General features: G+C 54.8%; 2 protein-coding genes across 4 annotated transcripts in view; both read left to right on the top strand.

Moving 5' to 3' along the window:
* Nucleotides 1-635: 635 nt before the first annotated feature.
* Nucleotides 636-18,812, top strand: CNDP2 (carnosine dipeptidase 2). Of its 3 annotated transcripts, none has more exons than XM_066246321.1 (12): nt 636-740; nt 3,528-3,618; nt 5,436-5,579; nt 9,190-9,352; nt 10,635-10,723; nt 12,109-12,309; nt 12,508-12,592; nt 13,394-13,554; nt 15,536-15,700; nt 16,973-17,114; nt 17,289-17,436; nt 18,208-18,812. In XM_066246321.1, the coding sequence occupies exons 2-12, from the start codon at nt 3,559-3,561 to the stop codon at nt 18,275-18,277; spliced, it is 1,428 nt and encodes a 475-aa protein (XP_066102418.1). In that variant the 5' UTR covers nt 636-740; nt 3,528-3,558; the 3' UTR covers nt 18,278-18,812. The 3 variants fall into 3 exon arrangements, with proteins under 3 accessions (XP_066102418.1, XP_066102419.1, XP_066102420.1); XM_066246322.1 differs by lacking the exon at nt 636-740 and adding an exon at nt 825-1,356; XM_066246323.1 differs by lacking the exons at nt 636-740; nt 15,536-15,700 and having other exon boundaries at nt 3,458-3,618.
* Nucleotides 18,813-22,572: 3,760 nt separating this feature from the next.
* CNDP1 (carnosine dipeptidase 1) overlaps nt 22,573-27,161 on the top strand; it is a 29,339-nt gene continuing 24,750 nt past the window's right edge. Inside the window, exon 1 of the mRNA XM_066247309.1 lies at nt 22,573-22,682. Coding sequence (XP_066103406.1) covers nt 22,659-22,682 — 24 coding nt within the window. The 5' untranslated portion in view covers nt 22,573-22,658. The remainder of the gene's footprint in view (nt 22,683-27,161) is intronic.

Here is a 27,161-nt window from a genome sequence, read left to right as displayed (position 1 = left end):
TGGCTGAGTGCTGCAAGCTCAGCAAACAAGCTTCAGAGGCAGAAGGGCCCTTGGGGCTTAGAGAAGAAAAGCAGAGCTAAGGGGCCTGGAGTCGGGGTGGACACACAGGTGCTCCAGAGAGAGAGCGGGCCCTGGGCACAGAAGGCGGGGGAGGCGCAGGCATGCTCAAGAAGGAGCACCCCACTTCCTTCTTCACTGCATCCCAAATAGGGGTTTCTGTTGACACTGAATTGTACACAAAGACTATATAGGTGACGTCTGCCTTCGTTATGAATTCCCAGGATCATTGAATCAGAATGGTAAAACTTTGGTAATGGTGTTGAACAAAGGTTTTACGAAATAAGTGCCAAAGCTCAGTGAAATGGAAGTCTGTGTGATCCGCAGAATGTGCAACCCGCAGGAGCCCACGAGGTGGGACCTTCATAGCCGGAGGGCTCAGCGGTGGGGTGGATCCCCGACTCCGGACCTCAGAGCCTCATCAAAGGCCACCCGTCCGACCCCAACGCTGGGCACCCGCCCCAGAGACCAGGTCGGCGCGAGCAGAGGGCAGGGAGGGAGGGCACCGCCCTGGAGTGCGCTCGCGGAGTGCTCAGCCCGGAGCCACAGCCCCGGGGCGGGGCGAAGGTGGGTGGGCGGGGCTAAGCCGGCCCCCCGGAAGCGGCGGGAGCGGTGGGCGGGGCGAGCCCGCCGGAGGCGGGGCTGGGACACGTGAAGCGGCCTCGGCGCAGCGCTGCGGGCTGGTGAGCGGCCTTCCGTGGCGCGCCGGGCGGGGTGGCTCCGGGGCGCCGGGAGCCGCGGGTCGCTCGCTCGCTCGGCGGGTGCGGGGGGCCGAGGCCGGGGCGGGCCGGGGGCTCCAGGCCGCAGCCTGGCGGGAGCAGCGGCGGCCGGGCGTGCGCGGCGGGCCGGGGTCGGGCCGGGCTGCGGGACCGGAAGCGAGGGTGTCGCGCCCCGGCCGGGCCCAGGCGGCCGCGGGGAAGGGGTCCCCCGGCTGGCCAGGCCCACAGAGCCCCCCGGGGAGCCCCAGCTCGGTCGCTGGGGCGGCCCGGCCCGGAGGGCGGAGGCCCGGGTTCAGGGGGTCTCCAGCCCCCGCCGGCATCCGAGGCTGCAGTTTGCAGCGCGCGGGGCCGAGCGAGGTCGTCGCCCCATCATCATCAGCCTGTTTTCCCACCTGGAGAGTGGGGGTGATCCCTGGTCCCGCGTCGCAGGCACTCATGCCCTTGACACCTGGGCCTTGCAGACAGGGCCACCAGTCCTTCCCCCCACCCCCGGGGGCGTTCCCCTGGAACTGAGTCGGTGCAAGCACGTGGAGACCCTGCACCTGCACTGGGACCTCCCACTGCACCCTACTCGTCCCCGGTGTGTGCACGGAGGGGGGGAGAGGAGCATCTGGAGAAGGGCGTGTTGGGGGATAAAGCTGTAGATTGGGCAAATTGGAGGTTCCCGCCTGTTTTAGTAGGGGTTTTTGGGTTTGTTTTTGTTTTGTTTTTGCAGAGACTCGAAGTCATGATTCGGGTAGTTATGTACTGTCATCTGTGCCAGGAGTTTATGGGAACCGGGTTGATTTGTCTGTATTGTGCGTGGTTGCAGGGGCAGCCAGGGTCCTTCCTCCTCTTTCTGGCAGTTTCGCTATTGAAATTGGTTACTCCCCCCCCCCCCCCCATCGAACTTTCGCTGTCAAGAGGGCAGTGAAGATGGTACTTATTTTGAAAGCATATGTGCGTTTCTTCACTCCAGCACAGCGTTTTTAAACTTAACAGGTTGGGCTCTGCAGGTCCCAGTTGGTGGAGGGAAGGACAGGAGTAACCCAGCCCTGGGAGTGTGGGAGAGAGTAGGAGGGAGAAAGTGGACCCGCCTAGCCTGCTTTGGCTGATCGGAAAGCAGTGCAGAGAGGTTGCTTCTGGCCCAGCCCTGGTGAGTCAGCTTCAAAGTCCAGTCTCTACCCTGCGTTAGTGAAAGGTGAGATTTAAGTCATTACATCTTTGAGTGGCTCTAAGGGAAGATCATGACTTAATTGGGCTGTAAAGAACATAATATGAACGAAAATATACTACAGTCAGTTTGGGGTTTGTCATATTTGATTACTAGGAACCCAAATAAAAAAATAAGAGCGCCCAGTGTAGGGTATTGTCATAGACAGCTTCCTGTTTACATTTTTGGTGGCTAGCTGTATGGCAGTTTGACTGATGAACGGCCATGAAATCCTCTACAGTGGTCATCTTGCTAGACTCTCCCAGCTGTGAGCCTCAGCTGACAGCATCTGCATTGGATGGGAGGTTTGTGACTACTCTGTGACCCTAGGCTGGAGGAAGAAGGAGACCCTGGGAGTAAGCTGTTTGCTCTCCTGTCCTCATTGAATTCACGCTGTGCAGCTCAGCTTCCCCGGCCACTGAGCTGAGCAGCTGCCCCCCTTCATGTCACAGTGGACACAGTCACTCCTCTGTTCAGAAATTACTTTGGAATTCGGTCCCACGCAAAACAATGCTCTTTAACCTTGGGGTGTGTGAGTGCCCAGGTATCAGCGCCACCTGGGCGGGTAGGACCTTGTGCATCTGTCCCCGCTGCCTGTTGCTGTGGTATAGCTGAGCCCTTTCCTGCCGCTTGTTGAGATGGGAATTGTCAATTGCAGGAAGGGGATGGGAGCACTTTTGAAAGCCACAACACCAAAGTTGTTTTTGGTTCATGTCTATTCCAAATTTTAAAGGCGACCTGTCAGAAGATTTCTTTCCCTCATATTTGTGGGGTGCAGCGGGTGTGCTGGGTCTCACACCTGAAAAACGAGGTGTTAGAAAATGCATGGGGGGGGGAGTTAAATGGCATTGTTTATCCCAGTCAGGCCTTTGGGGAGGAGGGTTTGCATATTGCCTTTGGACTCATTGTCAACTTCCTTTATTTTTTTTCTTAATTTTATTATTATTCATTTTAAACAGAGAGAGGGAGAAGGGGGGAGGAGCAGAAAGCATCAACTCCCATATACGTCTTGATCAGGCAAGCCTGGGGTTTTGAACTAGCAACCTCGGCATTCCAGGTCTACGCTCAATCCACTGCGCCACCAGAGTCAGGGCAGATTGTCTTTGGCTGTGTTGTGCTATTTGTGGCTGTAAGGGGCAGGCCATGACGTTTTTGCTGGGATCCTGGGACTCGTTATTGCTTTTGCGGTCATAGCAGGTGAAAAGTCCTCTGTGCTCAAGAAAGTGACTTGAAGCACTGACAAGTCAGTGTTGCTGGGTAGTGCCTACTTTTCCTTTTCATCACAGTGTCTTCAGCTTGGGCCCCTCCCTCAGTATCTGCCATTTCAACACAGTGCTGGGCCCGTTTTCTTTTGGAGAAAGGATGGGCGATCAGCCTGCGCCTCTAACCACATTCCAGAGCTTTCGTTTCATTTCTGTTGTTGCAGTCACTTCCTGGAATCCTCGTGACCAGGGCAGGGCACTGCTGGCTGGGAGGGCATGGCAGGGATTATGACCCTGAGCTAGTGGCTTTCCTTCAGTCCTGCCCTAGCTGCGGGACTAACAGGTCGCTCCTTCCAGGAATCTCCCGGGTCTGTCCTCTGGCTGGAAGATGTCAGTGCTCACTACCGTGTTTAAGTACGTGGATGAGAACCAGGACCGCTACATTAAGGTAAGGGAGCACTTATTTGCTCTGGAACATTTAAAATCCAGTTTGATCCCGTGGGGCTCAGGGACACACATATGAGTTACGCTGTTTCAGTGAAGTGTAAAAGACAGACAGACATTCACAGTCTCCCTCACATGCACAGTCTGAGAAAGGAGCTCACAGCAGAGAGTGCAGTAGGGGTTGCCCAGGGCTGGAGGGGCGTGGGGACATGCTGGGCAAAGGACACAAGCTCTCTCGTCCTAAGATGAGTAACTTCTGGGGGTTAATGTACAGCCTGGTGACTGTACATTATGGTAAACCTGAAATTTGCTGAGTGTAGCTGTTGTGTTTTCACAGCAAAAAAAAAAAAAAAAAGTAAAAAATATGTCTATGTATATATGTATGTGCATATATATGTATATGTGCCCAGGGTGGGGCAAAAGTAGCTTCACAGTTGTTTCTATTAAAAATAATACAGTAATAATAGTAATATGAGAATAAACCTGTCTCATGTGCTCACAGCGGAGAGCCTACTTTCTTTTGCCCTGCCCTGTGTTTGACACAGCTTTTCTTGTACTTCCTTGTTACAGTGGAGGAGTTACGTTTTTTGGCTTTTGACAAAGCTTTAAACGTATATTCCTATAAATAGTAGAGCAAATCTGAGATTTTTGTTTCACATCCATCTCTAATGTCTTGTAGTACAGATTAGAAGACCTGTTTTACATTCACGATGTTTTACATGATTCGGTAATATTATAGATTAACCTGTTTCTTGGTATTAAAGAATCATGCGTTCAAATTATTCCTGGTAGACGCATTTCAGATGAATGCCTTAGACTTTCCATACTAAAAACTAATTTGGAGGAGGACCCGGGTTCGATTCCCGGCCAGGGCACACAGGAGAAGCGCACATTTGCTTCTCCACCCCTCCGCCGCGCTTTCCTCTCTGTCTCTCTCTTCCCCTCCCGCAGCCAAGGCTCCATTGGAGCAAAGATGGCCCGGCGCTGGGGATGGCCCAGGCGCTAGAGTGGCTCTGGTCGCAACATGGCGACGCCCAGGATGGGCAGAGCATCGCCCCCTGGTGGGCAGAGCGTCGCCCCTGGTGGGCGTGCCGGGTGGATCCCAGTCGGGCGCATGCGGGAGTCTGTCTGACTGTCTCTCCCTGTTTCCAGCTTCAGAAAAATGAAAAAAAAAAAAAAAAAAAAAAAACTAATTTGGAGAACTCGGGCATTGTCGGGATGGCAGCTAAGCTGATGTGGACTGGCATTCTTGGGTGTTTTCTGTGTCCCTCGGGAGTAAATTTCATTCAATTCAGATATAAAGGGGTTTATGGAACTTGACATTTTACATTTACCTCATGCTTAATGGTTGAAAGTACCCATCCTGACATGTTTCTGTACATACAATTCTTGCTCAGGGTGGGTAAACACAGGTTTTAAAACTCGTCAGCAGCCTGACCTGTGGTGGCACAGTGGATAAAGCGTTGACCTGGAAATGCTGAGGTCGCTGGTTCAAAACCCTGGACTTGCCCGGTCAAGGCACATATGGGAATTGATGCTTCCAGCTCCTCCCCCCTTCTCTCTCTCTGTCTCTCTCTCCCTCTATCTCTCTCTCTCTCTCTCTAAAAATGAATAAATAAAATAAAAATTTAAAAAATAAAACTCCTCAGCAAAAAGCCGGGTGGGACGGTGTCTCCCCCATCCGGTTGACACACTCAGAACGGTGTGACCGCGGGGAGCAGGTCAACGTGGGGTGCCTGAAACACGGCAAAATTATGGGTGCCTTTCTTCCCCTGAAGGAGCGCCTTCTGAGAACCCCTTTCTGCTCTTGTCCACAAACAGAAGCTTGCGGAATGGGTGGCCATCCAGAGTGTGTCTGCGTGGCCCGAGAAGAGAGGGGACATCAGAAGGATGATGGAGGTGGCCGCTGCAGACGTCAAGCAGCTGGGTGGCTCCGTGGAGCTGGTGGACATCGGAAAGCAGAAGGTATGCGCACGCGCGCGCGTCCGGACGCCCGCTGTCCTGAAGCAGGAGGCCAGGCTGTGTGCTGACCTCTGTGCAATGCCTCCCGCTGGACCTGGGCTAAGGTTCCCTCATCCTCGGCCTTTCTCTCCAGGAGGCACGGGTGTGGAGGGTCACTCACGAGCAAGTCAACGGAGAGAGAGGCTGCTCTTGAACAGCTGAGCATCCCCAGAAATCAGTCTGCTTTCAAAGGGGGCTGTTAGTTACACTCTATCCACGCAGATGTAAAAACAGGCAGGCGCCCTCTGTCCCCAGTATCCCGGTTACTAGGAATAGCACTTGTTCAGGAACAAGGGACTTGTTTGGGGCTAGCTGACATTGGTGGGCTTCCTCCCTGACTGACATGCACGGTCCATCCCACCTCAGTCACTCCACTCTCGGTTCAGATGATGTCTGTCCCCTGTGAACATATGATTTACATGTTTCAGCCATGTGTTTTCAGAGCTGCAGCAGTATTTCACGTTGCAGGGTGTGGCAAGGATTGGTTTATCTCAGTTCTCTTGCCTGATGAAATAAGTGTCCGTTGAGGTCATTATCCCCATAAGTGTCCGTTGAGGTCATTGTCCCCAGATTTGAGGATTTTACTTATGGACATTCAGCCCAGTCTGCTCTTTTCATGAGTGGAAGCACCCAGAGGCCCAGGTGGGCTGGGTCTCCCCTGGGAATCACGCTTCTTCCTGGTGAAGGAGATTAAGCCTGGGCCTCCGGATTCCAAACCAGCAATGTTTGTTTGAGGTTTCTTCTGGCTACAAATTCACTAGTTGACTTAAGATTCCTTTTTTTTTTTATTTTTTATTTTTTCAGAGACAGAGAGAGAGAGTCAGAGAGAGAGATAGACAGGGACAGACAGACAGGAACGGAGAGATGAGAAGCATCAATCATCAGTTTTTCGTTGTGAGACCTTAGTTGTTCATTGATTGCTTTCTCATATGTGCCTTGACCACGGACCTTCAGCAGACCGAGTAACCCCTTGCTCAAGCCAGCGACCTTGGGTCCAAGCTAGTGAGCTTTTGCTCAAACTAGATGAGCCCGCGCTCAAGCTGGTGAGCTCTGGGTCTCGAACCTGGGTCCTCAGCATCCCAGTCCGACGCTCTATCCACTGCGCCACCGCCTGGTCAGGCGACTTAAGGTTACTTAAGGTACTTTACAGCTTCCTGGAATTTCCCTTCACTTGTGAGAAAAGAAACAAGTGTCTTCATATTGTTTTCTTTTAAGAGCACACTTGGCTCTCTCCCCTCCCTTTTTTCTTGGTATATTAAAAAAAAGTCTGGATGGGAAGCAACTTCTGAGTTGCTCTATTACCATAGATAGATTCAGTCTATTCAATACTGGCATGTAGAGCAGTTCTTTTTCTTCTTCCTTTTTTTTAATTAATTTGAGAAAGAGAGAGAAACATCAGCTTTGTTGTTCTTATTTATGCATCCATTGGTTGATTCTTGTATGTGCCCTGACCAGGGATCGAACCCACAACCTTGGTGTATCAGGATGATGCCATACAGGGCAGTCCTTAAGAAAAGGCCTTCCACCAGGGACTAAAATGATGACCACACTGTTTTGAGCTACACAGCACCTGTGTTTATCCAGAAATCAACAGATTTCATCCCTGGTGGAGGTGCTCCAACCCAGCACGTGTTGTCCCCTGTCAGATCACTTGGAAGCAGGTGCGGAGAGAGATTGTATGTCATCACATGCACACACACAGGCTTATGGAGGAAAGATGATTTTGGGAGGCCCGGGTCCTGGTGACGGGCCTCGGAGCCTGGGTGCCTGGTAGTTGAGACCCAGGGACAGCTGCTGAGTTGGGGCTATTTGGTAGTGGGCATCACTGCCAGGGCCTTTGCAGGAAGGCTCAGGTGGACCTACCTGCTGCCTGGCTACCAGGTTTGGAGACCTGCTCACCGGGAGCCTGACCCCAAACAGGAGCTCAGGCAATGGGACATCATGGATCCTCACGTAAGGGAAGAAGTGAGCTGTGTGCCGGATGAACGGTGTAGCCCCTGGGTGCTGGAGCCCGCCGGTGGCGTGTGGACAGGCGGAAGGAGGGAGAGATGCAGAGTCCTTGTCCATGGCTCCGCCCTGACGGGCACCAATGTAGAGAATAGCGCATTCTCCCCGAGAACGCTTGACGCTGCGGTGTTCGGCATTGTTCGGGATGCCCAGTGAGGGATTTGCAATTCACAGCACGAATTTCACTACAGTTTACTCAAGGGCTCAAGTGGCTTCTTAGAAAAATGCGAAAATATTTCAGAGGAGCTACACTGAGTAGAAATTCATTAGAGAAAAATCTGTTATCATCTGAAAATCATTTTCCTCCTGAGGCAGGCTGAGGACATGCCATGTGAGACCAGGGCGTGGGCCCCAGGAATGCCTCTGTGCCCCTGGTGCCCACAGGCCCTCCCCTGAGGGCTGCACCCGGTGCCCGTGGGGTTACCGAGAGTTACTTATGCTGAGCACTTACGAGTGGAGTGTACGGGAAAGACAGTCTGCAGTCCCGTGGGAATCCTGACGCCTGGCATGCCCCCAAGTGTCCCCGAGTGCACGTGTACCCCGAAAGGTGTCAGAACCCTGGAGCTTGGGTGGGCACTGTGTCAGCCCATCACTGGCCTTGTCCTGATAGTTCTGTTTCCAATCGCTGCTCATTTCCCCCTGGATTGTAAGTCACTAGCTTAGCTTCACTGCCAGTTTAGTCTGTGTTCATTAATTTGTATTTTTATAAGGACTGTTTTATAACGAGACTAATACGTATGGGCGTGATGGTTCTAACGTGACTAATCCTTACCCAGCAACTGGCCCAAAGGGACGTGCACTCTGTACCCTCCTGCAGCCCCTGCCCCGGCCGTTAGCCCGTGGTACTTTGTAAAGGTGACGGGTTTCCCTGCTGGAGTGCAGGCGGCGCTGGGAGCGCAAGGACAGGACACTGGGCATGTCCCACCACCCAAGGGGGCGGGGCTTTAAAGTGAGGGCTGGAGAGTCGTGCTGATGGGGGCATTGAGAGGCCCTGGGTTCGCCTTCCCCGCCCTACACCCCGGCTCTAGTGAGAGCACTAGGGTTAGTTATGGGCCTCTTCCTTACAGACAGACCGGGGCAGGAGGGCTTGGGGAGGAGGCTGTGAGGACAGCCATCAGCCTAAGATTGTGCGGCTCCCCCAGGGCTCAGAGCCACGTCCCTGCGTATCGTTCTGCAACCCTTTCTGTGTAGAATAGTGCTCGGTGTATAGGGTTTCAGACCCCCACCTTCACTCGAACATTGTAGTAGCTTCTATCCATTATTTTAGAAAATACTGAACTAAGTTGCATCCCAAACTCACCTTTCATAACATATTTTGTTATATAATAGTTAAAAAGATAATCTGCCTTTAAATCAGTCTGCAGTTGGTAAACATAATTCAGTCTTTGTACTCGGGATTATGGTAAAGTCAGTTCTTGTTAATTGACAACTTAGATGAGCAATACGACCCTAAACTCTATAGTAGAGGGTGGTTGATGAGAAGAGCTAGGACCAGTCCCGGAGTTTCCTAGGTTTGCCAGCACACCAGGTTTTACACAAAGGCCCTCCCCTGCTTCCTCCCGCCTAGCTCCCTGATGGCTCAGAGATACCGCTTCCTCCCATTTTACTCGGCAAGCTGGGCTCCGACCCCAAGAAGAAAACAGTGTGTATATACGGCCATCTGGACGTGCAGCCAGCGGCCCTGGAGGACGGCTGGGACAGTGAGCCCTTCACCCTGGTGGAACGAGACGGTGAGACTGTGCCTGGGGGAGCAGGGCCTGTGAATGCCGTGGCTTCACTCAGCAAGGCCCCCGACATGCCCTCAGTCCTCTCCCCAAAGCACGCTGTCTGGGCGTAACGTGGAAACCAGCTTTCACGCGTGTGCACCAGTCACAGACGCATCAGAAAGCCCTCCCGCCCCCTGGAAATAGCTCTGTGGCCAGGGGGCAGCTGGGCTTCCCTCTGCTGACCCTTCTCAGAAAACCTGCTCTGAGCCGAGGCCAGGTGGTCTTCCTACGACTGAGCTGATGTCCACTGGCTTTCATGGTGCATTTCAGTAGCTCCACTTTGGAAAGAGGGAAGCATTTGTCCTCCTGCCCCTGGCCACCTGGGGACAATCGGAGATGGCTGTCACAGTCACGGAGTGCCCCTACCAGGCCCTCACAGGCACTTAGAGTCTTTATAGGGGACCTGCCCACACGGATCTCTTTTCTTCCTGCCCCTCTGGTGGACAGCTTCTCCATTCCGAACACAGTCTGGTGGACAGCTGCTGCCAGCCTCTTTGGATTGTCATGTTTGCACATGACAGTTGGTGGCCAGAGAAGGAAGCTGTTCCTTTGCACCTTGCTCCCTGGGGCTCAGTGCAGATTGTCTTGAGTGGAGCCCTCTAGCTGGACGTGCCGACTTTCTGTGCACACCTCGCTGGTGCAGAGTCAGACGGGCTCACTCCCCTGCGCAGCGCAGCCTTCCCCTTAGGGCGACACCTCTGCAGAGGCTCCTTTCTGTGCCCCAGACGTCATCAGTGCGAGGCAGGCTTCTCCCCCGTTGCAGCATTGAGCTTCCCCTCCGCATGGATCCCCGGGGGTTGGGTCCACATGTCCGCTCCCTTCCCTTGGTGCTGCTGGAGCAGTGCCTCCATCTGCAGCCTGCCCTTCCCCCTGGGCCTCCCCCCACCACCACCACTACCACGTAGTAGGAGTGCGCCGTGTGGGCTGGAAACCCTGCTGTGGGCCTGGCCTCACCTCTGCCCTCCCAGGCCTGCCTCCCCCCAGCAGACCCTCCGGTGGCCGTTGAAGTCATTGGGTCCTCTCCAACCTGCCCCACTGACATGGCTTGCTGAGTCTCCACCTGACAGCTCTCTGGAGACCCCTATCTCCCTATCTTGTCCCGCTGTGTGACTTCTCCACCTGCATATGGTGCACACCAACTTAGACAGCCCCAGCCCAGTGTCTCCAGACAGATGGACTGAGGACTCGCTCTCCCATCTGTCTCCTTGTCACTGTAACTTTGTGAACTTGCTGACTGCTCTTCCAGGCAAACTGTATGGGAGAGGTTCGACGGATGACAAGGGCCCGGTGGCTGGCTGGCTGAACGCCCTGGAAGCTTTCCAGAAGACCAGTCATGTACGTCCCGCCTCGAGCTGTGCCTCCCGCACCTGGCTTCATCTGAGGGTGACAGGGCTGTGCTTGGATAGATCAGAGGTCACCGGCCGTGACACAGCAAGCTCTCCCCAAGGTGTCTGCCTAGTGACTCTGACTTCAGATTAGGGGCTGTGTCCCAGCTGCAGGAGACGCTGTGATGATTTTACAATGCTCAGCTCCCACACTGGATGACCCAGCAGGACCCAGGCCACACATGAGTGACCCGCCCGGAGAGGGCTGGTGTACACCCTCAGGGTCTGTGATAGTGGACAAACCCTTACTTTCTCTGTGTGGTGTACAGTCTCTGAAAATATTTTATTTTTTCAAATGTATTTTCATAACTAGGAAATTTCCTCACCTTATTGAAAGTTTGTAAAATACAGAGAAATAGAAAAAAGTTGCCTAGAATCTCAACCCCAAGAAACTAAATATTTTGTTACCTACTGGTCTTTTCAGCTGTTTTTAACCTAGTGGTGATCAGGTATAGGTGCTTTGTGCCTTGTTTCTGTCTTGTGTTGTGATGAAGTCAGAATGATAAGACACACATTTTTGTCAGAGCACAAGTGGTGGATCTGAATAGGGCCTGCAGGCTCCCTTTTGCCCAAGAGGAAGTGGAGACCCAGAACTCTGGGTGGCTGGGCTCCTTCGGCCACTGCCCGCTGGACACAGGGACTGGAGGCAGCTGAGGGAGGAGTGGTTGTGTGCAGGGCAGAGCCACCCAGAGCAGCGCCACTTACCTGGTCCACAACCAAGGCCCGAGAAGAACGTAATCTGCCGGGGGGGGGGGGGGGGGGCCGGGTCGTGCCGTGAGCGGCACCGTCCAGGGGCAGTTCTGAAAAGGGCTGTGCGGACTCAAGTCCCAGTGAAGGCCCCACCATGCCACATGCCGGAGGGACCTGGGCACCTAGCTACAGGCGGGAGCGGGTGGGTGGATGGCAGCGACTGCTCCATAGGAGGAGGGTCTTCTCTGCGAGAGCGGAGGTCACTATCACTGTGCAGGAGAGCCTTCCGAGTCTGGAAGGGCTGTCCTCCCTCTGCTGGGCCTGGTGTGGCCCCAGGACGTCAGTGCGGCCTCTGTGGTCAGTGCAGGCTTCCCTGGGGACCCCAGCTGGGTATGGGGGGAGTGCAGAGACCCCCCTGACCCCAAGGAGTTGCTTGTGAGGAGCTCTCAGTGAGGATGACAGCCCAGTGCCTGGGGACGAGGGGCACTGGGGACACACACAGCCCGCCGGAGTGCGTGGCCTGGAGGAAGTCAGGTATTTGAAATGGGTGATTTCAGAATGTTTTTGGTGACTTTCTGTCTGTTGTCTCTGACAACTAAAGGGATGCAAAGGCTGAATGCCTGTCCACCTCTTTCCCTGTCACAGGAAATCCCTGTCAACATCCGGTTCTGTCTGGAGGGCATGGAGGAGTCGGGCTCCGAAGGCCTGGACGAACTAATTTTTGCCCGAAAAGATACCTTCTTCAAGGACGTGGACTATGTGTGCATCTCTGACAACTACTGGCTGGGGAAGAAGAAGCCCTGCATCACCTACGGCCTCAGGGGCATCTGTTACTTCTTCATCGAGGTTTGTGCTGCTCCCGCTCCTCCCTGGTGACCCGACCTGGAGTCAGCTGGCCCTGCCCGGCCCTCGGGTGCAGGTGGTGGGCAGTGGGCTGTGGGCCTGAGGCCCCACATGGCAGAATGTTCTTGGTTCACTTTCCTGTCTCGGCAAAAATAAGCTCCCACTGAGCAGCCAGACAGAGCAGCCTTTGTTCCCATGCAGGTGGAGTGCAGCGACAAAGACCTGCACTCCGGCGTGTACGGGGGCTCCGTGCATGAGGCCATGACAGACCTCATCACGCTGATGGGTGAGCGTGGGCTTCGGTTGCTACTTGGTGATTGGTGAAGGGGGTTATTTTCAGGTCATCATCAGCATTCCAGCGTTCTCCGTGAGCCACCTCCCTGTCTGCGGCCCCCTCCCTCTGCTCACTGTCCCCATGAGAGAGCGGGCACTGGTGCTTCCCCTGGGCCTCCCTCCTCTGCCTGCCCTCCTCCCTCTCTCTGTTCCTGAACCCTAACCCACCTGGAGGACCCAGCTCACACCCCTGGCCCCATCGGGCCCTGTCTGGACCTGTTTAACCCACCCCCTAGACTCACGTGATCGTCCTTCCTCTGGACACGTTGCATGTTCACATTACATTGTAAGTGGCCACAGTGAGGGTTCCTGCATGGTCAGCTGCTTGAGCACGAGACCCCAGCTCACTCTTTCTGGAGTGCCATTTCCTTCCCGGGCGGCTCTGCCATCTGTGAATTCAGCGTTGCCCCCAGGACTGGCGTCTCCCCTGTCCCACAGCTGGTCCCTTGTGAAGGCACTCTGCAGGGCAGCACTGGAGACTCCAGGTTCTTCAAGTAGGCTCGGGCTGTCTGCACAGCGCGTCCTGTCTGACCATGGACAGCTCACCAGCCCTTTCATATCTCATTCCCTCTGTCCTAACATGGGAGATGGTATCGCTCACTTCACTGCATTATTGTCATCGTTAAATGAGTCAAGAGCACCAGTGCCCTAGCGATCACGGGTACCCAGGAAGCGTGCCCATGAGGCTCTTGTGACGGGCCTGCCGGCCCTGTGGGCAGTGGCTGCAGCACCCACCCTGCCCGCTCTCCCCCAGGCTCCCTGATGGACAGGAAGGGGAAGATCCTCATCCCCGGCATCAATGAGGCTGTGGCACCGGTGACGGAGGAGGAGCTGGAGCTCTACGACAAGATCGACTTTGACCTGGAGGAGTATGCCAAGGATGTGGGCGCGCAGACCCTGCTGCATGCCAGCAAGGTGCCACCTGGGCCCCACCCACCCACCGCCTGGGCCCTGCCTACCTGGTGCCCCCTCCCCATCCCCAGGCCTGACAGCAAGGAGCAGAGGCCATTTCCCTGTGTGCCTGAGCCATTGGAGGTGCAGCCGTCCTGGGCTGGGTGCTGGCAGGTTGTTAGGAATACCTGACGTTGATGGGACAATGTAGGCACTGGAGGGCACGTGCGGAGAACCTGGTGGCAGGTGGCTCTCCTGTTTGCCTGTGTTGGATAACCTTCAGCCTCTGGCCAGAGGTGGCATAAGGTGGCGTAGCAGAGCCCATGCTCGGGTGCAGGGTGCATAGAGCGTTCTCTTGACTCCTGGGGCAGTTGTGTCGTGACTTCATTAGTTTCATTCCTGGTTTATGAGGTCTGGGTCCACACTCACGTTCAGTGCAGCCAGCATTCATAGAATGCCAGCGACGGGCCCTGACGTATGAGAGGAGTGTGACTGGATGGGCCCCTGACCTGATCTCCCCGGAGACAGGCGTGCACAGGCGTGTGTGGAGGCCCATCCGTGCCTGCGGTGGGTGCTGAGGTCTGCGGGACAGGAGGGCCGGAGCCGGGAGTGGGGCACAGACCTGCCCCTCCCGAGGGGAGGGCCAGCTAGGAAAGGCGTGGGTTGGCCCCAGGAATGTCTGGTGTGAGGCCTCTGGTCCACCAGCTCCTGTGCTCCCGGGAGACTGCGACAGGACCAGTTTGAGAAGAGGGACGTGCTCAGGTCTGTCTTGTGGACAGTGGGCAGGCTGCGGCGGATGGGCGCTGAGGCCATGCAGTTGGGAGAGCAGTTAGGCTGCTCAGGGGACAGAACTGTGAGCTGGTGTCATGGGGACGAGAAAGGGGTGAGGGGTCGCCTCAGGCTCAGGTGCAGCGGAGTCACTGGGACCATGTGGAGCAAGCCCTTGGCAGGAGGGACAGAGAGAAGGGCTCCCAGCAGCAGCTGGACCAGGAGGCCATGGACCAGGAGATGGCCCCAGGAGTCTGGGAAATGGGTTCCGAAGCAACTTCTGTCTGCTCCTTCCCTGCTGCCTTCAGAGCAGAGGTGTAGCTCTAGGGCCTCGCGAGTTCCAAGTGTCACCGGCTATCGGCTCACAGACAAGCTCTCCAGGGGCAAGTGGCTCAGTCACTGTGGAGCCCAGGACCCCTGCCAGGTGTCTCCACCCACCAGCTGCTCCAGGGCTGCGTATCCTCTCCTGCTCACCGTGTGTCTCTGCTGGGACACAGGGCATGAGAGGCAGGTGTCAGACGCTTGAGAGACGGACGCTGCCCCTGTGCCAGTCCCCTCAGCAAAGTGAGACGACGCTTGTCTGTGGGCCCTGAGCCGGGGTCCAGTGGACCACCTGGCTTTCCTCCCCTGTGGGTCTGGGGTTTGTGGTGCTGCCTCTGATTCTGCAAGGGCTCTGAGGTCTGGGGACGGTGACCTTGGTGCTGGAGGCCACAGAGCTGCCAAGAACCTGTGGCCCTTGTTAATCCGCACGGTCCAGAGCTGCAGTGAGGTGTGCACGTGCCGCACCTGGGGCCCCGAGAGTGCTGAGAGCCCCTTGTGGTGCCGCAGAGCAGGTACCGGGCGCACCTGGGGCCCCGAGAGCGCTCAGAGCCCCTTGTGGTGCCGCAGAGCAGGTACCGGGCGCACCTGGGGCCCCGAGAGCGCTGAGAGCCCTTGTGGTGCCACAGAGCGGGTACCGGGCACACCTGGGGCCCTGAGAGCGCTGAGAGCCCTTGTGGTGCCGCAGAGCGGGTACCGGGCACACCTGGGGCCCTGAGAGCGCTGAGAGCCCTTGTGGTGCCGCAGAGCGGGTACCGGGCGCACCTGGGGCCGCTCCTCTACCAGCCCTGGTGGGCCCACACTGTTTCCATGTTTGTGCTGAGCCCAGGCTGGCTGTGACCCAGAGGGCCTCCCCAGTGCCATCCCATCTCCAGGAGCAGACAGTGCTGCCCCTGACCTGTTCTGCCATCTTCTGCAGAAGGATATCCTGATGCACAGGTGGCGGTACCCGTCCCTGTCCCTCCACGGGATTGAAGGCGCCTTCTCTGGCTCAGGGGCCAAGACCGTGATTCCTAGGAAGGTGGTCGGCAAGTTCTCAATCAGACTCGTGCCCAACATGACTCCTGAGGTGGTCAGCGAACAGGCATGTGGGGCACTGGGACGGAGGAGGGGCACAGTGCGCGGCACACACTCGCAGACAGATTCTCCCTGGGACCCTGGACAGCCGGGAATCACAAACCCAAACCCACACCTTTCTACTTCTTGGCTCTGGCCAACTCAGTAATTACTAGACTAAGCAGTTCAGAAACTGGTCAAAAATAGAGGCCGTATAAGAAAGCACCGCACATAAGTGACCTTTGTCACTGCTGAGGCACGCCGAAACCTCATCCTGAGGCTCCAGGTCAGATGCTGACTTGGGGCTGAGTGTGTTAGGGTGAGAGTCCAGGAGCCGCCTCTGGGCGTGCTGAGGAGTGGACGAGCAGAGTCCAGAGGGGTGAGTCATGGCTGCAGGGCCGCTGGGCTTCCTGGGGGCGTCCCCCTAGACTGGGGAGAGGACACTGAGGGCCAGCGTTTTGTCATCAAGAGATGTTCTTGGGTGGGCACCTGGCGCCTTTTTTGGTCTGGATGTGATCATTTTTATAAAGCAAATCAAAGACCATTTTTAAAAACTTGGTATAAATATTACCATCATATGGAACCATCTATATAAAGAGTAAATTGCTTATTAAAACAGGACCTTTTACTTTCAAATAACTGGGTTTTAATTCTTGTTAAAATCCCATTTTCTGTTATCACAGTTATGCAGATGAGTGTTTAGTAGCAGAAAAGGAAACCCATTGTAGACTACACTCATCATAGACTCATGTACACTCATCGTAGACTCATGTAGACTCGCGTAGACTCATTGTAGACTCGCATAGACTCACATAGACTCATTGCAGACTCATGTACACTCATCGTAGACTCATGTACACTCATCGTAGACTCATGTAGACTCGCGTAGACTCATTGTAGACTCGCATAGACTCACATAGACTCATTGCAGACTCATGTACACTCATCGTAGACTCATGTACACTCATCGTAGACTCGCATAGACTCACATAGACTCATCGTAGACCCATGTACACTCATCGTAGACTCATGTAGACTTGCATAGACTCATTGTAGACTCGCATAGACTCATCGTAGACTCATGTACACTCATTGTAGAACCAGCGTAGACTTCACGTAGACTCACATAGACTCATCGTAGACTCATGTAGACTCACAGACTCAGCGTAGACTTTGTGTAGACTTCCTGTGGGCTAGGTGCACGTTGTGGCCTCGACACAGACTGCCGTTGGGTAGATCACGCACATGGGACTGACGACCCTTCTTTCTAATACCTGTGTCACTCCTGTTTGTGCTTCAGGTCACCAGGTACTTGACCAAGAAGTTCGCTGACCTACACAGCCCCAACAAGTTCAAGGTGTACATGGGCCACGGTGGGAAGCCCTGGGTGTCCGACTTCAACCACCCACACTACATGGCTGGGAGGAAAGCCCTGAAAACAGGTCAGATGTCCTCTGTGGGACGTGCGCGTCCGCCAGGCACTGCCGAGTCCTGCGCTCAGAGCTGGCTAGGCTACACCAGGCCTCGCTCAGGCTCTGGCTTGGTGTGGCCCGTGCTGGGTCTGCCGGGGAGCCCCAGCCCCGAGGCTCACCCCTGCTTTTATCTCATCCCCCCAGTGTTTGGTGTTGAGCCGGACTTAACCAGGGAAGGTGGCAGTATTCCTGTGACCCTGACCTTTCAGGAGGCCACAGGCAAGAATGTCATGCTGCTGCCTGTGGGGTCCGCAGATGACGGTGCCCACTCCCAGAATGAGAAGCTCAACAGGTGAGACCCCGGGTCCTCGGTCCTGAGTCTGGGCTCGCATCCTCATGGGTCCCAGTGAGGCATCCAGGGCGTCTGTCCCCTGTGTCCCCTCCTCCTCTGCACCTCTGTCCTCCTGTGCTCTCTACCACCTTTCCTCCAGGTGGCGACCCCTCTGGTGGGAGGCATGGAAGGAGGCCTTGGGAGGTGGCAACAGCAGGGTTGCCCAGTGGTCGGGGCCTGTCCCTCTGCTCTTCCTGTCAGGAGAACGGGTCACTGCCGCCTCACTAGTCACCTCTGTGCTCCTGGCTTGTATGGACGTGACAGGCGTTTTCCCAGTGGAGACAGAGTTGCTCTCTGAATTGTCCGTTGTGAGGAGAGGCCAACAGGCAGGGAGGAACCAAAGACAGGGCAGCAGAGGACAGAAACGGGCCATCTTGGAGTCCGGGACTAGACAGAGGCAGAGACCCTGCATGGAGGCCGGAGGCAAGGGACCGAGACCCGGGCCCCAGGACTCGAGATAGAGGCTTTCGATCCAAACAGAGGGAGGGCCGTGACCAGAGCGAGGCCTTCTGTAGTCAGGGCTAGGTGAGGTCCATGGAGTCAGTGGGACCAGGACCCACATGGCTCCCTGTAGGACACTCGGACTGACCTGCACTGGAGAGCCAGGAACCCAAATTGTAAAGGAAAGCAGAACTCGGGCCAGCAAGCCCGGACGGAGGGACACTCCCAGAAGGCCTCGTGTGCCTGGCCCTCAGGACTGCAGTGGCGTGACGACTTGCTCCTCCCTACCAGGCACAACTACATAGAAGGAACCAAGATGCTGGCTGCATACCTGTACGAAGTGTCTCAGCTGAAGAACTGAGTGGCCACGCCGGAACCGGAACCGGAACCACAACCACCCACCCTCTGCCGATGGCTCAGGAGAGCAGTGTCTTCCTTCTCTCTGTCAGACTGTGCGCACACTTCCACCACTTCCACGCGGACACGGGCGCACCGCCTGTCCCATGAAGGAAGTAACCCATACTGGACAGTCAACACGTTCTGTCCTGGGGGCTCAGCGGGGACCCCAGGGGTCACTGGCCTCTCAGAGGTGCTCACATGACGTGGTCTCCGCGTCTGACAGCATGAGTTCTGTAGGCAGCTCTGGCTGATGTCCAGTCATGAGAACAGGTGTGGGTGCTCTGGCCCACGTCCGCCTCTGGTCAGGGTGGGCACATGTGGAGTGTCTCGTCTGATGGCTTGCTGGCCTCTGGCTGTCCTGTGGGTCTGTCCTTTTCTGAACACTTAACCAATACTGACACTGCCTGTGTCCTCGTTACTAACCCTCCACACCTGAGCCTAACAGAGGAGTGCGTAGCCTCCGTCAGTGCTGACAAATAAAGTGCAGGTGGACCCTCTGGACGCATCTCTGCACGCTGACTCACAAGCACGTGCGTGTGGGTGACCTGTGGTGGTGGATAAAGGGAGGGGGCTTCCTCCCCCAGCCCAGGAGGAGTGGGACCCACTCAGCCCTCCTTCACTGTTAGGGAACTGTCCTTGTCCCCATACCCATGCTGCCACGTCAGCAGAACCCAAATCCAATTGGTTTAAACAAAACGGAGAGTTTGCCAGCCTAGCTGGTAGAAAGCCCAGAGTAAGCAGGAAGCGGCTTTCTTCATTACGAAGTCTGCATCTTGTCCATTTTGCTGACCATCTGGACTCAGGTCAGAACTTGGATGGGAGAGGGGGGTGCTATTGATTGGGCCTTCAAACCTACACTTAATCGCACAGAATGGTGACATGGGAAGTCATTCTTTTACCTCCACGACCTCTGTCACTCCCTGGCTCCTACCCTGCCCCTGGAGTCACCTCGACAGCATCCTGACGCCTCCTGTCCTGCAGCCCCCTTACCTCCTTCACCCCCTGCTAGTCCTCAGGGAGGCTGGGCCCTGGGAGACAGTCTGATGTGGGCCACTCCGCACTCAGGGGACCCGGTCCCCCCAGCTTCCTGCTCCTTCACGCTTCTCTCTGCTTTCTGGTCGGAGGGGAAGTGCTTCACATGCTGCGGAGACCACAGTTGTTGTCACGTGCTCCAGGGGCGTGGCGCTGCATGGGGAGGCCTTCAGGGCTGCCTCGTACCATGTGTGTCCAGGAGTGCTTTCCTGTCCCTCCACGGGAGCCAGTCTCCTTCAGAAAAAGGCAGAACTTGGCCGGGCGGGTTCTTGGAGAGGAGAGGCTGAGATGCACCTTTCTGACCTGAGGGAAGTCAAGTTCATTCCGTTCTTGTGACTTTGGTATTTGGGTCAGAAAGGTTAGGCTAGAAATGTGAGGACCCTTAAACCTCAATGTACTAATTGGGGTACTGTGCCCGAGCTAACCAAGGCTTCTCCCCAACGACGATTTTGACAGGCCAGGGCTGGTGTGGGCACCTCCTTTGACCCCAGTGCCCTGTCGAGTCTGTGATCTGTGCTGTACAGCCCGGGGACAGAGGATGACAGGAAGACATGCTCTGTCACTTTAAGACACAAGCCAGAATTAGCAGATGTTTCCTTCTTGGGCATCTGACTCTCAGAAAGGACGCACACAGGCCCCTCCTAACTGCATCTGAAGTTCTTATCGCTCCCCAGAGGAAAAACAGGGACCAGGGAGCCAGCCTTTAACTCTTGTCAACCACACCATCTTGGCACCATGACCTTTGTCCCAAGGAGAACCAAGAACAAAACAAGCGGCGTGCAGCATTATCCAGAGGGAGGGCTCCTGGGCTGGATCCGGCGATCATTTCTCAGACACAGTAGTCCCGTCAGCATCAGCCCTGAGGCTTTGGGGCTCTGCCTTTGACCTTTCCCCTGCCTGCCTAGAAGATTTCGAAAGAGGACCCACCCCAGGAAGGGAGATAGCATCATAGGTGATGATAGTTCACTACTAGTTCACTAGGAGCCAGGTGTGACAGGGAAGAACCTAGCAAGCAAGCCCTTGACCAAAGTCCTCTCTGTGTCCCCTTGTTCAAGATGGCCCAGCAAGCATGTACTTGCCAAAGGCTTGCTCTCCCATCACCCAGTGAATTATTTCCATGCCCCTGGGAGTCCCAAACCCACCCCTCCTAGTCTTAGCCCCAGAGGGCATATAAGCCCGAATGGCCCAATTTGTCCTCAGTCTCCGGGAAGTCATACTTGCATAATAAACATTGTCACGTAGTCCGGCCCTAAGAACTGAGAAGGGTAGAAGGAAAATGAATTTTTCTGTCCCCACAGTGCTGGCAGCCTGCACAGGAGGGCTCCCCAGTTGCAGACCGTGGTTTTGGGGATGGCTGGAGGTGAGACCCTGGGTGTCTGACACAGGCTGGCACGAGGTGGGCGCCCTTCCCACACAAGCACTCTGCCCCGGGGTCTCTGTCCACTGGGTCTTGTGGAGCGAGGAGTAAGGACCTATTTCTAACTTTGGATTGGCAGGAGGAAATTAGTGAGAGGTTTCCTGGGCAAACACGATCCTGGTGAAGATTTGAGCACTAGTTTTCTGTTGCTCATTTGTGTTCCTCCTGGAATGTCACTGGTTCTCTTTGTGCCTTTTGTCTTGTTCGGTTCTGGTTCTGAGAGAGCTTGGTTCAAATCTCGCATTGGTCTCTGACCCCAGAAGGTGCACATGTCGTCATGCATTCAGCAGTCATATAGACAGTCTTCTGGGCAATGTAGCCAGTCGACTGTCACTTGTCTGCCTGTCTGTCCAGCCTTTCCAGCTCTTGGGGGAATTTTCCAGTGCTGGTAGGGTGTCCCAGTCCACAGAGGCCTCTGTCATCTCAGCCTTCATTGTTCTGCCCATAGCAGTGAAGGGCGTTGCTGTCTTCGACTATCCTGGGAGTGGCCCTGTGATTTTATGAGGGTCGCGTCCTCCGCCCTTTTCACAGTCACAATGGGACCTTGGGTCATCTTGGGCTCATGGCAGATCCTGGTCCCGTCTGTCCCTTTCAGGTTCACATTCAGCCTCACACATTGCCTGTTTTCCCTGGCATCTGTTACTCTGCACCACAAGGGAATGGCCCTAATCGGATGGAGCATGGGAATGCCATTTGCAGAATTCCCTGCCCGATCGTTTCCTGAGATGACCTGTGAGAAGGGCTGGTTTGGGCACGGCTGGAAGGGAGCAGTCCTTTAGCAGGAACACGAGTGCCCCGAGAAAAAGACGTCCCACCCAGGAGGGAGCAGTGTGGACTCTGACCCCTATGTTAGATGGAGCGGGTCTTCTGGCCCCAACCGAGAGTGTGAGAGAGACCAGGGACGAACCCTGCCCAGGGAGAAGCCTCAGAGACTTGGGTCCGTGGGACTGGTGCTTAGAAAGGCCTCTCTAGGTGATTTGGAAGCTTAAAGGCTGCTGCTGGGGTTCAATTGTGTCCTTCAAAATTCGGATGCTGCAGTCCTAACTCCCAGCACTTCAGAATGGGATATGGTTCGGAAATAGAGTCTTTGCAGTTGTGGTGATGGTGAAGCTGTTCTGCAGTAGCAGGGCCCTCTCCAGTGTGACTGGTGTCCTCTAGAGAGGACATTTGGACAGAGACATGCAGACAGAGAAGGCCATGTGAAGGTGAAGGCAGGGGTCAGTGATGCATTTGCAAGACAAGGAAGGCCAAGATCACCGGTGACCCCAGCAGCCAGGAGAGGGGCCAGGGCCAAACTCTCCCTCACAGCCACACAGGACCCAGCCCTGCTGACACTCTGACTATGGCCCTCCGGCCTCCAGAATGTTGTGACGATACCTTTCTGCCCGGTGTGTGGCAACCTGAGGAAACTCACACATACCTGTCACACTGACCCAGCTTGTAGCGGCATTCTGTCACGAGGGCCCCAGCCACAGAGGGCTGTCATCTGCTCAAGGGAACAGGGTATGTTTGGGTGCCCAGGCCAGCACGTGCTACCACTCACTCCTCAAGATGAACGCCCCGCGCGCACACACATTGACGCTCCCGGGTGGTCGTGCACAGCCTGAGCTGGTCATCAGGTGACTTCCGGGCCACGACCTCACTGCTTGTCTGCGCATGAGACCCATTGCTTCTCCTCGGCCCTCAGCCTGTGGGACTCTCTGAAGCATCTTTGTTTCCAGTGTGAATAGTCCACTGTCCTAGCCTAGTCTTCCTTCCGGGGAGGCGGAAGGGCACAGACAACCGACTGTCACCAAGTTATATAACGGGACCTCCGAGGGCCTTGGTGAGAGTCCCTCTGCCACCTTCCATCAGGGCCCCAGGGGTCTGCTGGAGGCTTCAGAACTCCAGCCCAATGGATCCCAAACTGGGGAGAATGGTGAGTGGGTCTCCCAGCGTTCGGAGAGGAGGGACCAGAGTGCTGGGGGGTCCTTTGCCCAGAGAAGACGTGCGCCACGGGGGAGCCCGGTGACCGCGCAGAGGCTGCGCTGGGTCCAGGGGGGTCAGCTGCTGAGACCTGTGGTCAGGTGCTCCCCGTCTCCGTGGGGGGATGGGCCGGTGGAGGTGGTCTGGCACACTCCACGTGGCTGTGTGTCCTTTCTCTTACGTGGCATCTTTCCCAGGCCGATTTCCCAGCGCCTGGCACGCAGTGGTGCTGGGGAGGTGGCGGCAGCCAGGGTGCAGACTCAAGGCCCACTGCTCCGGGTGGGGTGCACTGGGACCTATGGCAGCACCCTTTTCTCAGTGCACGTTTTCTTCACACAAAAAGCAATATCCTTGTTAGAACCACAGAGGAGAACCCTCACTGCTGGGTGCAGAGGGCCAGGCAGAAGAGCAAGGGGACTTGCTGAGAGGGACCGGTGGAGAGCAAGCCCATCAGGAGCAGGGCACTGCCTCTCACTAAGCCCTGAACGCGGCTCCCCACCGGCCCCACACGTTAGCGTGAATAGTTTTGGGGTGTAGGCACAATTCCTAAATATTTTTTTTTATATTGAGAAGACTCATTAGAAGGTCAATACTGGAAGACTTAAGAATTCTTAAGTTATGAGAGAGCTGATTAAGACCACAGGAAGCCCAGGAACTGACCCTGGCAGGTGATGGTTGCTCTCTGGTCAGGTTATTCAACACGTAAAGAAAGTTATTTTACAATAATCCAATAAAACTTTGTTCTTTTCACAGAGTTCTTAAATTCTAGTTTTGCATAAGCACACTGTTGATGTTAGAGCTCTTTTTAAAAAACACCTGATGATAAATTCATTAGTGCTTGACCTCACAGCATAGGACGCTTTTTCTCTTTTGAACACACACTCACTCTCTCTTCCCAACTTTTTTATATCTATTTAGTTTTTTATCTTTTATTCTCCAGTTTTTTTAATTTTCAAACAGTCTTTAAACCTCTAAATTAAGACAAGATAGATTTCCTTTTCTGTCAACAAAAACACCTTTTTATCCTATACCTTTCCTTACCACAAACACATCGTACTTTTCTCACATAATTTGTATAGAGTTTTTTTTTTTACCATTATCATTCCTAGTCATTTTCCTTACATATAAAGATTAGAATTCTTAACGCTTAGTAACTTTAATATTAGTAAAAAATAGAAGGTAAGCAACTGTGAACTAATCACAAACCAACATTGTGTAGATTAGCAGATTTATGAATACATCATTTCATAGTTTCTAGAGGCACATGCCTCCTCACAGTACAGTTTATTTCAATATGGAGAAAGAACACACACACTGACAGACCCAAACCCCGTTAGTCTCTGTAAGAAGCCAATAGTAGATAAACTCACACTGAGAAGTTAATGTCAGTGTTTTATCTTATTTTAGAAATGATCTGAATATTTGTTGACTATCCATCATTTAGCTTCACTTAGTATAATTTTCAGGTTTCAGGTTCCCAAAAAGATTTTGAGACTAATCTTAAACAAACATAGTTTGTGAAACATAATCTCTGTGTGGGTGGCTGACTGGTCCTGGAGCGGGCTCCTGGAGACTAGTGGGTGGGCAGAGATGCTGTGCCCCTGGGCTCAGTCCCCCGCCTCCTCAGGGCACTCTGGCTGTAAACTGAGTCTCTGTTTGGAGGAAGGGCCGGAGCAGGAGGAGTTGAACCCTATGGACAGCCCCACCCATGCTCGTCCCAGTCCTGCTCACAGGAGGCAGGTAACTCCTACACACCAGGATGCTGGGGACATCTGTCTGCCTGTCCCAGAAGCGCCTCTCCCTGTCAGCCCCAGAGTGCCTCAGTGTCCACCATCTCAGTCGCTCTTTGAAGCTATTACAATCTTCCCCATTCAGAAGCGCTCTGGTGGGAACAGAGGTGCCCTTCGGAGGAGGTGCGCGGGGTATGGGAGGGAGCGCACCCAGCTCCCAGCAGCCAGCGGCACAGAGCACTCGCTGGGCTCGGTCCTGGTGGACCCCTGGAGGACGGGACTCGGAACACCCAGAGTGAATGGGGACTCTGAGAAAGGAGAGGGGGAGGGGATGAGCAGAGCTGGAGCCTCTGATGATTGTGTGAGGGGGAGCCCTGCTAAGTCCAGGAGCAGCTCCGGTGCCCAGGCTCCCCCCTCCTTCTCCCTTGGAGTAGGGGTCTCCGCAGGTGCACTGCCTGGGGGCATCCCCTGGAGCCCACGCCCCTGCCCACCTTGCACCTTGGTTTGGATCTTGAGCCCAGCATACGGGGCCCACAGTTATTGGTCAATCCTATGTCCTAACCCTGAGCACAGCCAGGAGATGGACGTTTATGCCTTTTGAGGTGTGGTGGTCAGAGCACACAGGCTTTTGGGGACGATTTCCCCCTCTATGCTAACCGTGCTCCCCTCCATCTAGGCAGGCTGGCAGTGGGTCATGGTCCAGCGGGCCTGTGTGCTGAGATGGTATGCTGAGGGTGGCCCTGGGCCCGGTGGCAGGGACTGTGCCTTCCAGAAAGTGAAGTCACTGTGGGGCTTCCGATCATCGTTCAGTAGGAATTCACTCTTAGACTCTTCCACCCACTTCCAACAATGCAATTACGCACACTTGAAAATTTTAATTAAGAACTCAGAAACAGACTCAGAAACATAATAAATATTCCTACTGAACAGAAACAAAACAGAAACATTCAAGGGTGAGTGGGGGCAGAAGCTGCAGCTTTGCTGGACTCTGGATGCAGCACAGGCCGTGGTGTCCAGAAGTGGGACTCTCGAGGGCCGGTAGCCAGGGCCAAAGCACCCCAGACCCAGAGGGCAGCCGTAGACAGCACCCTTGCTCAGAACATGGAGGACCGCTGGGTCTCTCTGCGGTTGACGACCCAGCCCTGCACGGCACACTGGTCCTGGACTGGGTCCTGAAGGACCAGGAGGAGGCAGCCATGGTGTTGCTAGGCAGAAATAATGACAGGAAGGTGAAGAATACAACAGGCAAGCAAGCCAAGCCTGCCAGTTAAAATTCTGACTAAATCAAGGTAACAGTAGAAAAGCTCGCAAGATTAACTGGGAAGTGAGTTTACCCCCACTGAAATACAAGCATTGCTCCATGTTTAAAGTGGATCATGAAATATGTGTACAATCCTCAAGAAATAAATGAAGGGCTGGCCCTGGCCGGTTGGCTCAGTGGTAGAGTGTCAGCCTGACGTGCAGGAGTCCTGGGTTCAATTCCCGGTCAGGGCACACAGGAGAAGCGCCTATCTGCTTCTCCACCCTTCCCCTTCTCCTTACTCTCTTCCTCTCTCTTCCCCTTCCACAGCCAAGGCTCCATTGGAGCAAAGTTGTCCCCGGCACTGAGGATGGCTTTGTGGCCTCCACCTCAGTTGCTAGAATAGCTCCCGTTGCAACAGAGCAACAGCCCAGATGGGCAGAGCATCGCCCCCTGGTGGGCATGCCGGGTGGATCCCGGTCAGGTACATGCAGGAGTCTCTCTCTGCCTCCTCTCCTCTCACTAAAATTAAAAAAAGAGAAAAAAAAATAGAAATAAACAAAAGGCTAAGACTGTAAAAAAGGGGCAGGCACATGTGAGCAGAGAACAGGGGGATGTGAACAACCCACTTGAAATCCTGAAAATGAAAGACAGTTATTGGGAAACTCAGTCATTCATGGAAGTTCCAGACAGGCCACAGTCAGAGAACCAGCCCATCACCTGGAAACCACGGTAGAGGGGTCCACCCAGAAAGCCAGCCCATCACCTGGAAACCACGGTAGAGGGGTCCACCCAGAAAGCCAGCCCATCACCTGGAAACCACGGTAGAGGGGTCCACCCAGAAAGCCAGCCCATCACCTGGAAACCACGGTAGAGGGATCCACCCAGAAAGCCAGCCCATCACCTGGAAACCACGGTAGAGGGATCCACCCAGAAAGCCAGCCCATCACCTGGAAACCACGGTAGAGGGATCCACCCAGAAAGCTAGCCCATCACCTGGAAACCACGGTAGACGGATCCACCCAGAAAGCTAGCCCATCACCTGGAAACCACGGTAGAGGGATCCACCCAGAAAGCTAGCCCATCACCTGGAAACCACGGTAGAGGGATCCACCCAGAAAGCTAGCCCATCACCTGGAAACCACGGTAGAGGGATCCACCCAGAAAGCTAGCCCATCACCTGGAAACCACGATAGAGGGATCCACCCAGAAAGCTAGCCCATCACCTGGAAACCACGGTAGAGGGGTCCACCCAGAAAGCAGAGAAAGAAGAAGGACAGAAAAGCTTAGAGAACTGACGGATGTATGACAGGTAGCAAGGCTGCAGCTGGATTAGGAGTTCTAGAGGGAGAGAACAAAGGGAATGGTGGAGGCAGGAGAGGGGGTGGCAGAGGAGAGGAGGACTAAGAATTTCCCAGAATACACAGACACGGATGAGTCCTCAGTTTGGAAATGGGACGCT

Source organism: Saccopteryx bilineata, chromosome 11 (genome assembly GCF_036850765.1).
Source record: "Saccopteryx bilineata isolate mSacBil1 chromosome 11, mSacBil1_pri_phased_curated, whole genome shotgun sequence".
Classification (NCBI taxonomy): Eukaryota; Metazoa; Chordata; class Mammalia; order Chiroptera; family Emballonuridae; genus Saccopteryx; species Saccopteryx bilineata.
Note: the sequence above shows the minus strand (reverse complement) of the source record. Positions and strands in the feature narration are given on the sequence as shown.